General features: G+C 50.5%; 1 protein-coding gene across 2 annotated transcripts in view; it reads left to right on the plus strand.

Moving 5' to 3' along the window:
- Window positions 1-16,719, plus strand: part of EFCAB8 (EF-hand calcium binding domain 8) — a 58,128-nt gene that overhangs the window by 7,896 nt on the left and 33,513 nt on the right. For both annotated transcript variants that reach the window (XM_070801498.1, XM_070801499.1), the window contains 7 exons: window positions 2,606-2,657; window positions 5,199-5,367; window positions 10,571-10,689; window positions 12,222-12,325; window positions 12,796-12,931; window positions 16,192-16,297; window positions 16,529-16,613. In XM_070801498.1, coding sequence (XP_070657599.1) covers window positions 2,606-2,657; window positions 5,199-5,367; window positions 10,571-10,689; window positions 12,222-12,325; window positions 12,796-12,931; window positions 16,192-16,297; window positions 16,529-16,613 — 771 coding nt within the window. The remainder of the gene's footprint in view (window positions 1-2,605; window positions 2,658-5,198; window positions 5,368-10,570; window positions 10,690-12,221; window positions 12,326-12,795; window positions 12,932-16,191; window positions 16,298-16,528; window positions 16,614-16,719) is intronic.

Genomic DNA, 16,719 nt, shown 5'->3' on the forward strand with positions numbered 1-16,719 from the left:
GAGCCCCTTAGACCCAGGCCAGGAAGGCCCCTGTTCTGAGCCAGGCAACCTACTCTGTCCCCTGTCTGACCATGTCCCTTTGTACTAGATGAGGGAGGTCCCAGGGGCTAAGAGGATGGCTGGTCAGCCCTGCTGGTGCACTGCCCCTCTTCCCGCACTGCTCTCAATATTGGAATTACCTGCCCAAATCCCTTTGAACCTGATTCCAGAGTCTGGGGGCCTATTCCTTAGTGCATCATTAAAACCTTTTTAAAAAATTCTTTTTATTTTTTGGCTGTTCCTTGCAGCATATGAGATCTTAGTTCTCCAACCAGGGATGGAACCTGCATCCCCTGCAGTTGGATGTGCGGAGTCCTAACCGTTGGACCACCAGGGAAGTCGCTCAGTGCATGCCTTGAGGGCAGCCCTGCCTAGGCTTGCGGTGGCCACGGAGCCGTGGAGGCATGGGATGTGTGGGTGTACGGGTGACGGTGGCCATCCACATGCCAGCATTTACAAGCTCCCCCCCCCCCCCCCCCCACCAGCAGGAATGAGAGGGCAGCAGGACAGAGGGCTTGGAGGCCTTCCAGGTCGTTATGAAAAGTATTTGTGGAGGCACGTGAATAGAATGTTTTATTTAACAGTATATTGATCTATGAACATTTTAAGTAACTAGACTTGCTGTGTGGACCAGTATTCTTTTGCCCTTGGCCCCGTAACTTAGGGGAGACCTCTTTACAGATGTGTGTATGTGTACACGCACATTCTGTGTATCAGCACGCACCTATTCATCATCCTTTTGTAAATATTGGCCTCATTCTGTGCACTCTTCTTTTGAGTGTCTCCTGGAAACTCCCCCTGGTCGTCTGCTGAAGGTCTGGTTCATCCTTTGGCTCCTTGGGTGGCGTCCTGAGTGCAGGCGCACTGACTTACTCAGCATTCGTCTACTGAGAGGCGTCCGCCGTACCTGATGCTGTGAACGACGCTGCCGCCAGCATTCCTGTGAGCTTTCACAGATGACTAAATTGTACCCACCATTCACTCTTTAATCTTCAAGATTACCATGAATCTTTTCTGAATTAAAAAATAAAGAGAAACGCATGGTTTTATACTGTAGACATTCTCTTTGATCTCACCTGCCAGAAATAGCTGCCATTACCTCTGGAGTATATTTTTCCAGGCTCGCTCTCTAGGCATGTGCCAACACCTCCATGGAATATTCTTAACAGAAATGGACTCATGAATACACCTCTGCAGCTTTCTCACTGGTGACCTTGCATCGCCGTGTTCAGTGTCCTTCCTTATCACCGTGGCTCACTCTGGAGCATCCCAGACTTGAGTTGACTCACCCTGCCTTTTGTGTGTTTTTCCTGCTCTCTCTATCCCCTCAGTGTAGCCATTTTTCAGTCCCCATATTTCTAGGAACTTGCTTTTTATTTCTAATCATATAGCCCAGCATCACGTGCATTAAACCACTTCCCCTCATTATTTCCTTTCCTGGAAATGTTTCTGGCATTTCCCTCAGTTACTTGGTTCCTGGCTTCCAAGTCTCCTTTCCTTTGGCTCTTCTCTCCCCTTCGGTCCTTATATCTGGGCTGTCACCGAGACACGGTTTAGGTTAGGACGCCATTGGACGGTCATCTAGTCTTCTTCCTTCTCACTCCCCACATCTTATGCTGGTGAGTTTTCATAACTGCCCTTTGTCCTGTTCAGACTTCCTGGTGAAGGTATTTAAGATTCTGCTTCCATTTTTCTCCTCCTTCCTCTTGCACTATTCCTCCCCTCCCACCCAGGAGGACTTTGTCTAGCCAAACTGACTCATTTGCTGTGTCCCCCGAGCCTGTCTGGGACTCATCTCTTTCCTGGCTATTCCCCTGCCGTCCTGAAGTGCCCCCTTGATTCCTGCTGGTGGTACTTGCTGATGGGGTGGATGGATGCTCCTAATAACCCTAACACAACACTGTCTACCACCCTCTGTGGAGGTCCATTGACCCAGGCGGTGTGCCCTTTGTATTCTCAGAGCAGAGCTCTATGGAACAGACCTCTTCCACGCACTCGCACCTGCCCCCATGCTGCGTGCAGGGAGTCCTGTCAGCTCCCTAAAGAAGTCCTGCCTCCAAGGACATCGAGGGCTGGGCATGGGGGTGCCCGTCGTGGAGAGTCAGGGGCTCTTCTTGCCCCACCTTTGATGAATGGAAACCTTTGACCCTCTGGAGACGTGCTTTCCTCGGACATTATTGCCCTAATCTGTGGATTACAGTTGGACCCCCCGCATGACCTTCTAAGCCTTTTCTACTTCTGTAAAATGGGTGACTCCCTTTAGGAAGCTGCTGGCATGAAGCCAGGAGTATAGTAACCTGAGAAGCCTCAGGTCATCAGGAAGACAGCTCTCCCATCAGCGGAAAGAAGGCTTGCAGGTATAAGCTCTGGAAAAGCTCTGTGTTGGAGGAGCCCCAATGGGACGTGGGGTGCTTGTCAAATGCGAGTTGGGGGTCCACAGGCCTGGGGCAGCCACCTTCTCCCTTGACCTTAACTTCTTTTCCATCCTCCTGTGATTCAGCTAGGTCAGCCTCCGCATGGTCCTTACAAAGATCAGAGTTAAAGCCACTATGATTCCCTATTCTAGGTCAAGAGCTGTGTCTTCTGAGGACTTAAGAGACAAGCCTCTGCCTCGAAAGGTAAGCAAATCATCAGAGTTGGTAATGGGAGGGGTATTCCAGAGCTGCCAGATAGCATCCACATCTGTTGATTATCAGGTTATCAGCCTCCGCACCAGGGGTTGCAAGCTTAGATATTTACAAAATGTTGATAAGTCTAAGCTGCAGTAGGCTGGTTTTGCCTTTTGAAGCACTTTATGGGCCAAATGCAATAAATCTGAGGTCACCGATCTGTAGTATCTACTTGGACTCTACTTAATTTTGTCCAGCCACGTTGCGATAACGGTGGGGTGGGCTGTACAGAGTATTATCAAGTCAGATGAGTATGCAGTGTCCATTGTGTGCGTGGGGCTGGGAAAAGACAACTAGTGTAGATTAAATGAAGATAAATTTAAAATGCCCCGGCCTTCCAAGAGCCCACTTTGGTACTTCGCTGGGGGTATAGTGGTTAAGAATCCGCCTTTCAGTGCAGGGGATGTGGGTTGGTTGGATCCCTGGTCGGGGAACTAAGATCCCATATGTCATGGGGTAACTAAACCTGTGTGTCACAACTACTGAGCCCATGCACCCAAGGGCTGGTGCTCCACAACTAGAGAGGCCCCTGTGCTCCCAAACAAAGAGGCCGTGTGCAGCAGGGAAGACCCAGTGCAGCCAAAAATAAATAAATAAAGAGCTCACTGTGAGATGGAGAGATATAACAGTTCTCATGGATTGTGTGATACAATGTGGTGGGGCTTCACGTGTGTTCAGATGTCATTTTGTCTCACTACAACCCTGCAAGGTGGGTATTAGGGAGAGAGAGTCTCTCTGTGGCTCAGAGAAGTGAGGTAATAAGCCCACACTAAATGAGCCTGGGAGCCAGGCAGAATCCTAGTCCAGAGATCTGGGACTCTACCGTCATGTTTCCCACCATGCCTTGCTGCTACATGTATGGACAGGCACGCACAGGAGTCATGTATGCACGGCAGATAGGAACAAAGAATTTGGGAGCACAGAGGTGGCGGTGATGACTCTCACCTGAAAGTCACTGAGGAGCTCCTCGGAGGAGGTGCATTTGAGCCAGACTTTGAAGAATGGGTGTGACTTCACCTCTGGAATTGATGGTCTGTGTCGCAGATAGGGAAAGACGCGAGTAGATGTGGAATGTTAGCTGTGATTGTGGGGCGGTGGAGAGCAGTTGGTGTGCCTGGACCGGGGTGTGTGCAATGAAACTAGAAGCAGGTCAGAGCTGCATGGCAAAGGGCTTTGAGTGCCATGCTCAGGAGTTGATGGGGATGATGGGAGTAATCTGGAAAGCGTCAGCTGGGGTCAAGTCATGATCAGACTTGCCTTCCAGAAAGAAGATTGGCTCCAGTGTTGGGCAGTGGATTGGAAGGGAAGAACAAACCCTGGTCCCAGTTGGGGAAGGGCACAGCACTTGTCCCAGCAGAAGGCTAGGGCTTAAGTTGGGGCAGGGGTCGGGGAGGGGAAGGTTTAGATGTAGGAACTGGATTACAGTAAGAGGCAATATGAAGGTCAGTAAGAATGCAAGGGAGGCAGAGGGAGGGGCCAAAGTTGGTGCTGGGATGTCTAATCTGGCGGCTGCATGGCTGGTGAGAGAATTAACCAGCTCGTCTGCTGGGCTCCATGAAGGCAGGTCTCCACTCTGTTCACTGGTGTGTTCACAGTGTCTGGGACTCAACAAATGTGCATAGACCCTGAGTGAATGAGGGCAAGTTCACAGTTGGATATGCAGGTGGATGAGCTCTGTGGTTGGTGCACTTGGCATAGTGAGAGTGAGTAATCCAACCTCTGCTTGTCTTTGACTTTCTGGACCGATGTCTCCTTGACTGCCCAGCACCCAGAGCAGTGTATTTCAGTGGGCAACACTCAACAGTTATCACATAGTCCACACCTGGAGTCTTCTGGGAGAGGCAGCCTTTGATAACCTGAGCCTCCAGTAACCTGAAACAATGTGCTAAGTGTCAAAATGAGTCTCGTGTAGGGGCTGCAGAGCAGAAGTGTTGTGGAGGGCTGGGGAAGGCTAGGTAGGGGATGTGGAAGGTGAGCAGGAGGAGGAAGAAGCTGAGAGTCCCTGATGGCAGGGACTGCGTGAGCTGGGCTGTGTGTGCAGGTGATCTGATCTGACCTGGCGTGTCTGGTCTGGTCAGGACAAGATCGTGATAGCTGTGGAAGATGGAGCTGGACTCCTTGGGGTCTTGAATTCCGACCACTGAAGATGTGGAACTATATAGTTACCAAACTGAAGCACCTTATAAATTAGAGTCCTGTGATGTGTGAGGTGGGATCTTGGCTGTGGGCACTAACCTCTAAGCCTCAATCACAGCACATCTGTAAAAGAGGAGCAACAGTTAACTCCCCAGAGTCAGGGGATGCAGTCAGACCTTCCTTGGACTTCTTAGGGCTAAAAGTGGCTCAGACCTACTTGTTTGCATCAGTAAGTAACACACCATAACACTACGTACCCCACAGATGTTCTCTTTCAATAGATGTGCTTAAAGCTGTTTGGCTCTGGAAGTCACCCCTCTCAGAGCCTGGTTCTTGTCATCATCTGCGTTCCAGGTGTCCTTTGCAGGTGGACCCAGGAAGAGCAAAGAGGGTCTCAGCTCCCCAGCACCATCCATCTCTGTTAGCCAGACGTCTGACTTCCAGTATGAATCTCAGCTGTTCACTGAGGCACACCTGGCTGAGATGGAGAAGACATTTCAAAGTGAGGTCAACTCAACTGGAGGTGAGGCTATGTCATGGGCCCAGCCTTTGGCCTCTGCATAGGGTGGGACCCAGGACCCAGCCTGGGCAGAGGGTGCAGGCTGCATAAGCATTTTTGCATCCTGTATGTCCTTTAAAACTTTTCATCATTATGCTCTGTGAGTATTGTAAGCCCAGTAGAGGCTATTTGGGACCGAGGGAAAAAATACCCCTGATCTAGACACTTAGGTAACCACTGTCAGCATTTCAGCATGTTTGCACTGAACAATTTCATATGCATGACTTCCTGTCTATTGCTGTGTAACGGTATTTCTACAGAATTCATGGCTTAAATCAGCCCACGTTTACTATCTCACCATTTCAGTGGGTCAGGTATCTGGGCAGAGTTTAGCTGGCTCCTCTGCTCAGGGTCTCACTAGGCTGTGATCAAGGAGTCAGCTGGGGCTGCAGTATCAACTAGGCTTGATTGGGAAGGATTCACTTCTTTTTTTAAAAAAAATATTTATTTATTTATTAGGCTATACTGGGTCTTAGTTGCGGCATTTGGGATCTTTAGCTGAGGTGTGTGAACTCTCAGCTGCAGCACCTGAGATCTTTAGTTGGGACATGTGGGATCTAGTTCTCTGACCAGGGATCGAACCCAGGCCCCCTGCCTTGGGAGGTATGGAGTCTTAGCCACTGAACCATCAGGGAAGTCCTTGTGAAAGATCCACTTCTAAGTTTATGCAGGTTGTTGGCTGAATTCAGTTTCTTGAAGCTACAGGACGAAGGGCTCTCATTTTGTCCTGGCTATTGGAGGGCAACTGTCTTCAGCTCTTAGAGCTGCCCGGTTCCTGGCCCTCTGGGACTCACCAACAAGGCTGACTTCAACACTCAAGCCAGGCAGGGAGGTAGAAAATCAGCATGAGGTGCGCTGCCATCACATAGTCCTGCTCACACAGTCGCATACAGCCTGTCACCTTTGCCGTCTTCCGTTGGTCAGAAGCATAGGTTCCACCACACTCAGCGGGGTGTGAATGCTAGGAGGTCTGGGTCACCTTCAGTCTCTTTGCCCCAGATGACTACGTGTGTTTTCACATGTCTGTAACCGTACTTTAATTTCACACCCTCCTTTTTCTCTTAATGTTAATTTCTTAAGGGTTTTTTTTTTCATATGTTATGTGATCTGCTGAACCATCATTAGCAGTGAATGCAAGGGCTCCACTGGTTGACTAAGCCATTTCCCTAAATGAAACATTTAGTTTTTTTTTAAACATTTGTTTATTTGTTGTGGCTCTTGGCGTCTCTGTTGCCTCATACGGGATCTTTCCTGGCGGTGCATGGACCCTCTAGTGGTGTGCACTAGAGGGTCCGTGGAGCACACAGATCCTGGAGTACACAGTCTCAGCAGTTGCAGTGCATGGGCTTATGACATATGGGATATTAGTTCCCTGACCAGGCACTGAACCCATGTCCCCTGCATTGCAAGAAGGATTCTTAACTACTGGACCACCAGGGAAGTCCCCAACTTTTAGATTTTTACCAAGTTTAAATAACATTGTGAAGAACATCCTTTGTACATAAGTTTTTGTTGTTGTTTTTTTTTCTTTTCAGAGCTTGAATTTTCCCCTTGGGAAAATACACATAAAGCTTACTTATTATTCCTACTGGAGTTCTTTAAGGCATCTTTATTTCTATCCAGTAGACTCGGAGCACCAATGCTGGGGCCATGGCTACTTGCCCCGTCAGTTTGAGTTTGACAGCCACACTGTGATGTGGGCAGGAAGGGTAACAAATGGCCTGTTTATAAAGAGCAGAGTGAGGCTGGGGAGGGACCGTTTGTGTCTGACCTGAAGCTGAGATGCTTCCTCCTCTGAGCTCTTTGGGTGTTGGTGTTTGGCGGCCAGGAGGCGCCACCCCTGTCTTGGAGGACCCGACAATCACAGTTTTGGCCACAGGTTTTATTGCATTTTGTTTTGAACAGGTGATATATTCACACAGGTAAAAATTTAAAAAGTGCCATCACCTCTCCCTCTTTTTGAAGTAGACCACTAATTTTTTTTTTTTAACAATAACAATAACAGTAAAAATAACAGTATTTTTACAATGCTGATCCTAGGGAATGTATTAAGGGTAGCCAGGCTTCCCTGGTGGCTCAGATGGTAAAGAATCTGCCTGCAATGCAGGAGACCTGTGTTCGATCCCTGGGTCAGGAAGATCCCCTGGAGAAGGAAATGGCAACCCACTCCAGTATTCTTGTCTGGACAGAAGAGCCTGGCAGGCTACATACAATCCATAGGGTCGCAAAGAGTTGGACACGACTGAGCGACTCTCACTCCCTCCCTCCCTCCCTCCCTCCCTCCCCAGGGACATGATATTTTCACTTTTGTGCTCCAAGAGCTATTTTTAAAAATTGTGTATTTATATGGCTGTGTCAGGTCTTAGTTGCGTCATGCAGGATCTTTCCTGGCGGCACACAGACTCTCTCAAGTGGTGTCACATGGGCTTCAGAGCACGCGGCCTTCAGGAGTTGCAGCATGTGGGCCTCGTTGCTCCTCGGCTGGTGGAATCTTAGTTCCCCAACCAAGGATTGAACCCGTGTCCCCTGTGTTGCAAGGTAGATTCTTGACCACTGGACCACAAGAGCTATTAATGAACCATTCGTTCATTATACGTGTGAGCTTGGGTGAGTGTTTCTTTTTAGCAGCAATGTGCAGGGGACCTGACTGGTTCCCACAGTGTACCCATCCTTTCCAGGACACCTTTGTGTCTAGTCTCTTCCTATACTCAACAGTTTTTTTCAGTTCAGTTCAGTCGCTCAGTCATGTCCCACTCTTTGCGACCCCATGAACCGCAGCACGCCAGGCCTGCCTGTCCATCACCAACTCCCAGAGTCCACCCAAACCCATGTCCATTGAGTCGGTGATGCCATCCAACCATCTCATCCTCTGTCGTCCCCTTCTCCTCCTGCCCTCACTCTTTCCCAGCATCAGGGTCTTTTCAAATGAGTCAGCTCTTCGCATCAGGTGGCCAAAGTATTGGAGTTTCAGCTTCAACATCAGTCCTTCCAATGAACACCCAGGACTGATCTCCTTTAGAATGGACTGGTTGGATCTCCTTACAGTCCAAGGGACTCTCAAGAGTCTTCTCCAACACCACGGTTCAAAAGCGTCAATTCTTTGGCACTCAGTCCAATTCTTCTATTATAGTCTTCTATTATAATTCTTCTATTCTTCTTTATAGTCCAACTCTCACATCCATACATGACCACTGCAAACACCATAGCCTTGACCAGACGGACCTTTGTTAACAAAGTAATGTCTTGCTTTTTAATATGCTGTCTAGATTGGTCATAACCTTCCTTCCAAGGAGTAAGTGTCTTTTAATTTCATGGCTGCAATCACCATCTGCAGTGATTTTGGAGCCCAGAAAAATAAAGGCTGACACTGTTTCCACTGTTTCCCCATCTATTTCCCATGAAGTGATGGGACCAGATGCCATGATCTTAGTTTTCTGAATGTTAGCTGTTTTTAAGGAGAAGAATATGAAAATAATACGGCAGTGAACAATATATATAGGTTCTTAAACAGCAGTGAAAGGACTCTCCCTGTAGTGCTGTCGAGAGGAGTTTGTTCATTAATTCTGCACAAAGGCATTTTGACTGCCAGCTCTTCCCCGAGGGGACGGCTCTGAGCTCATGGGCTGACGTCTGTCTGATACACAGAGGGACCGTTACGTGTCACTCAAACGTGTAAAGCTCTTGGCAATCACTTCAGATGAGCAGGCTGGATCTTTCTTTAAGCACGGCACCTTTCGTTCAGCCTTTCATTTGTTCCTCAATCTAGCCTTAAGCGATGACAGTTGTCACTGTAGCACAGAGCTGGTTGTTTCATGAGGAGCACGGAGCAGGGTGAGAGCGTGACCCCAGATTGCTGGGAATGGCTCGGTGCCACCACTCACCAGCTATGTGACCTTGGGCTCACAGCCCACCTCTTTGTGTCACAGTTTCCTCATGCCCTGGCCCCCAGCCCCCACCCCCCACCCCCCGCCACCATCAGCCAGTCAGTGTGAATAAACTCAGATGATACTGGTACTCAGTCGTCATCATCACATCCCCCAGGGCTGAAGGAAACACTCAGGGAACAAACATCTGCTTCACGTAAGGACTCGGTCATGGAGGGATCAGGCTTAGCCCTGTACTCCCTGAGCTCACGGCCAGGGTGGTAATGAGGAAGGTCAGGGGGCAGCAGAACCAGGCAGGGTGGTGTGCCACCTCCTTAGAGAGTCTCTGGGAAAAGGCTTCCCTGTGGAGGAACCAGGCAGCACAAAGGCCTTGAGGTGACATGATGGCTGCAGCAGAGAATGAAAGGGACAGTGGTGGGAGGTGAGGTCCTAGAGAAGAGCCTTCAGGCCTAGGTGAGAGTTCCACCTCGGCCTGAAGTGCTTTTTTAAGTGCTTTTTAGAAGCACTTAAATAAATGTTTCTATTTATTTTTTTGGCTGCAGTGTGTCTTAGCTGTGGCACTGGGTATCTTTACTTGCGGTATGTGGGATCTAGTTCCCGGACCAGTGATCAAATCGAGGCCCCCTGCACTGGGAGCTGGACCAGCAGGGAGCACCCCATAGAGTGCGCTTTTTAAAGACCGTGATTATTTTTTAAAAACCTAGACAGGAGTAATTGACCCATCTGCAGACAGATTTCCTTGTAGCCACAAAACCCAGCAGGGGAAAAGGATTTGGTTCTTGTCCTTCTGTTCCTTGCTCCTCTCCCCTTTCCATCTTTCTCTCCAGCCCAACGTTGCATTTTAATTGCCTCTAAAAGATGCACATCTCTTCTCCCTCTATAGCTTTGGATTTATTTATGTCTCTTTGTTGCCATTGTTGAAGTTTTTCTCCTTTCCTATTTATTTATTTATGAGTTTTCATCAGTTTTCTTTGTCTCAGTGCCTGGTCTGTCTTATTTGCTCAGAAATGGGATCTGATCTTGGATCTGATCTTTTTTAGTACCCGTCCCCCCTCACTGCCCTGGGGCCACCACAGTGCTCTCATGCAGCAGGTGTGGGGCCAGGATTTGTGGGTGATTGAATGTTGAACAGATAGGATGGAAAAGATGACCCAGCAGCGTGACCCTCTGTGTGCCCAACCCCCTGCCCCCCAACACCCAGAAGTCCAGGAACACTGTGGCTGGTGATGGGGCCAGGGGACTTGCAATGAAGAGGATGGTGTTCTCCCTTCTCTTTCTTGAAGCCCTGGACATGAAAACTTTCATTAAGGCTGTGAAGAAGATTCTGAGCAATATGTCAGAAGAGATGCTGGAGGCGCTGTTTTTGAAGGTGGACTTGAACTGTAACGGCTTCATCACCTGGGTGAGGAGGGCGCCCCTGCTGCCTCAGAGAGCTGGGGGAGGCTGGGAGGCATGGGCCGTGGCTGGTCAGAGGGGCACAAGGAGGGCTGAGGATCTGGGGGGCAGATTCTGGGGGACTTTCTGGGTAGAGGGAACACTTGGAGTCTTCAAGGGGGCCCTGTTGAGACTCCTGAGAGCTGGACTCGTTGCAGCTTGTTCCCCTCGGGGGGACAGGAGAGTGTGTAACAAAGGCTGGTGACCCCTGCATGAGGCCGGCTATGCCCCCAGTGGTGAGCAGCAGAGGCCTCCAGCTGTCATGTAACGCTCCTGCACACCGGCCTCCCATTTGGCTAAGGGGGTTCCCGCCAGTGCCACAACCATCTCCTGGCCCTTGATGCTCACTCATTTAACAGTGCCTGTTAAATCACAAAATGTCAGAGTTTTAGAGCATATTTATAATAACGCTACTTCCTGCCCCAATTTTAAATGTTCTACAATGAGCATATACAACATTTAACAATGCAGAACACAGTAAAGTACAGAAAAAATCAGTCTGATGTATTGATGTAACCATGCTGACAACGCCAACTGGCATTTGTAGCCGATATAGACCTAAGCAGTCTAAATATCATTATACTCAAACCTCGCAGGAACCCTACGGGGTAGGTGCTGGTAACGTACCTCTATTTGACAGACTGGGAAACTGAGGCAAGAGAAGAATAAACTGGCCCGAGCTTACAGAGTTACTTTAGCTGAGTCAGTCTTCAGACCTAGGGATTTTCCTCCAAGAGTCCATGTGTAGTCAGCTCTGTCACACCTCCCCCCAAGCATGGATGTGCATTCTGTTTTTATATGCGGTTTTTGCTTTCATTTCTTTTTTTAAATTTACTTTTAATTGGAAGATAATTGCTTTTCAACGTTGTGTTGGTTTCTGCCACACAACAATGTGGATCAGTCATGAGTATACATATGTCCCTTCCTTCTTGAACCTCCACTGCCCATTTCTCTTAACATTCTATAACAAACATGTTTCTAGCACTCTGTCATCTACACCATGATCTTTCTTCATAGCTCCCTGTCTCTTGTTATGGCTTCACCTGGTGGTCCGCTCTGGCCTTGGCCGTATTTTCATGAGGCTGCTCAATAGAGCCTAGAGGTGCCCTTGTGGCTTACGGGTGCCTCTCTGCTATTGACTTGATATATGAGCTGGGGCAACGCATCTATACTTATGTGGGCCTCAGTCTTATTATCTGTACAGTGGGAGGAATGAAGGGACTCCGAGGAGATGCCAGCTGTGGAGCGAGGTGAGGATCATTTGCTTACAGAATGAGATAAGGTGGGAGGTACTGTTGTGCCGTCTTCACTTACATGTGCAAATAGGCCCTCTGCACAGTGTAGATCCAAGAACAGCACCAGTGCTTGGTGGCCTCCCTCCACCAGAGCCTCCAGGGGCTCCCAGAGACCCTTGGAAGGGGCTGGGGAGAAGGGGAAGGCCCTGGAAGCCGGTGCTTGGTTTGGCCGACACCCACCTGCTGGCGCTTCTTCCCGAGGCAGCAGGAGTACGTGGACTACGTGATGCGCGAGTTCCAGGGGAAGGAGAAAATGATGAGGGGCCAGTACCGCCTACGCTTCCACCTTCCCATGAGGATCATCCCCCTGTAAGGAGCCTCTCCCTGGGCTGAAGGGTGTGTCTGGACAAGGCTGGGGCCGGCCTGCACCCGCGCCCCTTCCTGAGCCCCCTCTCCATCTCTAAGCACTAGAGTTGTGGCTGGATACACTTTTATTTTGCAGTTTTCATCACAAGCCCACTCTACTTGCCTTCCGTGGGCCGTTTTTCCCTTAAAAGAACATCTATTCCCTATCTTGTCTGGCCCGTCCCATCATGAGGGAGCTGACTCGCTATTTCACGGGTTAAACTTCTGACTCTGGGGTCCCCGCGTCACCCCAGCATCATTCGTGGGTCTCTTTCCTTTCTGCCCACCGTTGTTAGTGGTGACAGTCCCCTGGGGGAGAGGCAGAGTCCGCATCTCAAGGAGCGAGCTTCTCGGGGTACCGGTGTGGGAAGCTTGTCTGTCCTCTGGGCATTTTTCCGCTTTGGCCTGGGCTCCCCTCTCATCACCTTCCCCAGGAATCATGGGTGTGAGATCGTGAAAGTGGAGTTCTTAGTCCAGCGGCTCAAGAAGATTGGCCATTTCCTGACTGTCACCAAGGACGGCATCCTGCAGTTCTGGTCGGAATCCTTCATGCTGACCAGCTCCTTCAGGGTGAGCGGGGCCCACACGGGTGGTTGAAAAGCCTCTGCCTTCACGCCCAGCAGGCTCCTCCTCTGGGCCTGTGGGCTAGGCATCCGTGCTTGCTCTTGGGGGCAGGTCTGGCTTTCCTGTGGGGCCATGAGCCTCACACTTCTCTTCTGAGACTAGGATTCCACCTGGATGTCCACTGCACTTGTATGCCCAACAGACACCCTAAACCCACTTGGTCCAAATTGACTGTAATTGTAGCCTACCTTGTCCACCAAACTTCCTTGTCCTGTACCCCCAAGGCAGTGAATGGCATCACCATCCACCAAGGTTCTTGTGATCAACCTCCTGTCCCTGTCCCACCCACTCCACCACCAAGTCCTGCTGGTTCAAATCTTCTGCTTGGACCAGGGAGGAAGTCACAGTGACTATGAACATGGGCCTTGGAGCCCAACTGCCAGGCATAGATGCTGCCTGACTGCAGCATCTCTCAGCCGTGTGACCCCGGAAGTGACTACAGCGCCCTCCATGTAGCAGTTTCCCCATCTGTCAAGTAGGCTTAGTAATAGTACCCCTACACACAGGGCTGCCAGGAGAATTTCATGACATAACCCATGCCTGGTGCTTGGAGTAGGGCAAGGTACATAGTAAGCACCCGACCAACATAAGCTGACATTGTCATCATCACGGTCGTCTGAGCCGTCGGCTCCCAGCCCAGTGCGGTGAATGATAAAACGCTCAGGAACACCCGTTGTGGACTTGGCGTTGCTGGGCAAGTCCAGCCTCCTCCAGCAGATGAGGAAGGCTGCTCTTCAGGGGAGGCTGAGTGAGCATGCTGTGTGCCTGCAGAGCGTTTCCTAGTTGCATCAGGGGTCACGTCATCCTTTGGGCTGGGAGGATTCTGGGGCATCCCCCATCCCTGGTGGCTGATGGAGGGACCTGAGGCCTGGAGTTCCAGGAACTCGCTCAGCTGCTCCTGGTAATTCGTCCCTGTGTTCCTGAGGCTGGGGTTTCTGGCACATTCCACCCTCTTTTTCTCTTGTGTGCTTATTGGGGGAACACATTATAGCCTGAGATTCTGCTTGTGGCTCCTACTTGGTCACCTCGGCACTCCCAAGGGCCATAGCCTGGGAGGGCCAAAGAGGACAGAGGGAGGCTCCTGTAGAGGGCCGCAGATGTGGGCCTCCTTCCCTGAGGGGCTGCTTGGGCAAGTGGATGTTGGCAAGAGTGAGCCGTCAAGCACCGGCCTCACACACTCACTGTAGGTCCACAGTCGTCCAGCCTGAAAGCCCCAGAGTCTGGGCTTCACTTACCAGCTGTGCAAGCTTGGGCAAGTCTCTGAGACTTCCCAGGGGTCCGTTTCTAGTCTGAACACCAGCATGTGTGTGTGTGTGGTGGGGGCGGTAGAGGGGGTGATGGACGTTACCATCACCTCCATTGTGTGTGGGTGAGACCCTAGCCTGGTGCCAGAGAGGGGCTTCTGGGGCCCTGGTCCAGTGTCCTCACCACCTCTGCTGTCAGTGCAGGCCCCTGCTCTTGGTGCTCTGGGTTCTGATGGGACAGTTCAGAGCCTGCGTGGCATTATTCAGGGAGTAAAATGCAAGTTCCTCCTCTTCCCTGGACAGTGCAGCTCATTTCTGCTGACCCATCTTTGCACGGGTGTCCCCCGCCGGGAATGCCAGCTCAGGTTCTGTCTGTGTAAGAGTTGTGCGAGGCTGGCACCAGGGCGGGAGGCACCCCTGCCTGGCCCAGCTACCCCTGATGCCAGGCAGCACTCAGATGCTTTGTTTGTCATGGTTCCATTCATTCCTCACAACCTGACAGGTCGGTTTCTCGTTAATAAGCCAGGTGACACTGGCAGATGGTAAACAAGATTCAGGCAAAACAAACAGAATGAATACCAATGTTAGGTGTCAATTATATCTCAGTAAAAATCGGAGAAAAAAGATTCAGGCATAGAGGGGCAGGTGTGGAAAAGTCAGTTTCCCTGTCTCTCTCCGACTCTAATTCTGTTCACTGGAGGCAACTGCTGTGACCAGTTTGGGGGTGCTCCTCCATGGACAGCCTGTACACACACCCCACCTTTCTTTCTAAATACACAAATGGTAGCACATTAGAATGCTGCTTTTCACCTCACTTTTTCACTTAATAATAGATCTTGGTAACTATTCTGCCTTGTATGTACACAGCTCCCTCGCTCCTAATGTCTGGGCAGCAGTTGGTGTGTGGGTTTATGTAGGGCGTCCTTTCCAGGCAACGTCTGGTCTGTTGCTGTCATAGCTGGGCAGCAGTGCCCGTTCCTGCTTACGCTTCTCTGTGAATACCTGCAAACACATCCTTAGATGCCTCTTGGAAATGGATCCCAGGATCACAAACTGCACAATTAAAACTTGGATGAGCTTGTCAAACTGCTCTAAAAAGGGGTTGTGAGGCTAAGTGTTCTGTAAGCCCAATTTGTTTTTTTGTTGTTGTTCAGTGCTCAGTCATGTCCGACTCTTGTGACCCTATGGACTGCAGCATGCCAGGCTTCTCTGTCCTTCACTATCTCCCTGAGTTTGCTCAGACTCATGTTCACTGAGTTGGTGATGCCATCCAACCATCTTATCCTCTGTTATCCCCTTCTCCTCCTGCCTTCAGTCTCTCCCAGCATCAGGGTCTTTTCCAACAAGTTGGCTCTTTACATCAGATGGCCAAAGTATTGGAGCTTTAGATTCAGCATCAGTCATACCAATAAATGCTGCTGCTGCTGCTGCTAAGTTGCTTCAGTTGTGTCCAACTCTGTGCGACCCCATAGACGGCAGCCACCAGGCTCCCCCATATTCAGGGTTAATTTCTTTTAGGATGACTGATTGGATCTCCTTGTAGTTCAAGGGACTCTCAGGAGTCTTCTCCAACACCACAGTTCAAAAGCATCAATTCTTCGGCACTCAACCTTCTTTATGGGCCAACTCTCACATCCATACATGACTACTGGAAAAACCATAGCTTTGACTAGACGGACCTTTATCAGCGCAGTGATGTCTCTGCTTTTTAATACACTACCTAGGTTTGTCATAGCTTTTCTTCCAAGGAGCAAGCATTTTACAGACATGGAAATTGGTTTTTAAATTGGAAGCTTATCCAAGGCCCACTATTGTAGTTCGTGGTAAGGCTGGGCTCCTTACCAGGTCTGTGCCTGGCTCTGGGGCCTCGGGGGACAGGAGAGGGTTTGTGGGGACCCTGTGCTCCTGTGCTGTCCCGGGCGAGCCGCCCCGGACCAGGTGTCCTCTGTCCCCCTCTGGCAGCTTTACCAGATCCAGCCGTCCCACAGCCAGCAGATGTGGGTCATCGACATGGTGTGTCTGCACAACATGAACCTGGTGGCCGTGGCGTCCACGGACCAGAAGATAGGTGAGTCCCCGCCACCCCACAGGCCCGCCCCCGGCCGCTGGCAGCCATGCATTGGCACTGGGAGAGATCTGTCGCTCAGCCAACCATGAGCTGGACTGGAGTCCCTGGGAGGATTGCTGGGTGGTGACTAGTGAGGCTGCTCACTGTCACCAGAGATGACCACCCCCCGCCTCTGGCCTAGGACACAGGTTTGGGTTCCCATGCGGGCCTACTCCTCTGTCTCTTCCCCAGAGTTCTTTGATATCAGTAGCCACAAATGTGCCCGGGTCTTCACCTTCACTGATCTGGACAGCTGCGTCCTGACCATGAACTACTGGTGAGTCTCCTGGGAGAGCGCTGCAGGGTCTCGGCAGCAGCCGCATCACTCAGTGGGGCTGGGGTCTCCAGAAAACCTCTCTGGAAGTGGCTCTGGAGTGACCCCA

This window comes from Bos indicus, chromosome 13, assembly GCF_029378745.1.
Source record: "Bos indicus isolate NIAB-ARS_2022 breed Sahiwal x Tharparkar chromosome 13, NIAB-ARS_B.indTharparkar_mat_pri_1.0, whole genome shotgun sequence".
Classification (NCBI taxonomy): Eukaryota; Metazoa; Chordata; class Mammalia; order Artiodactyla; family Bovidae; genus Bos; species Bos indicus.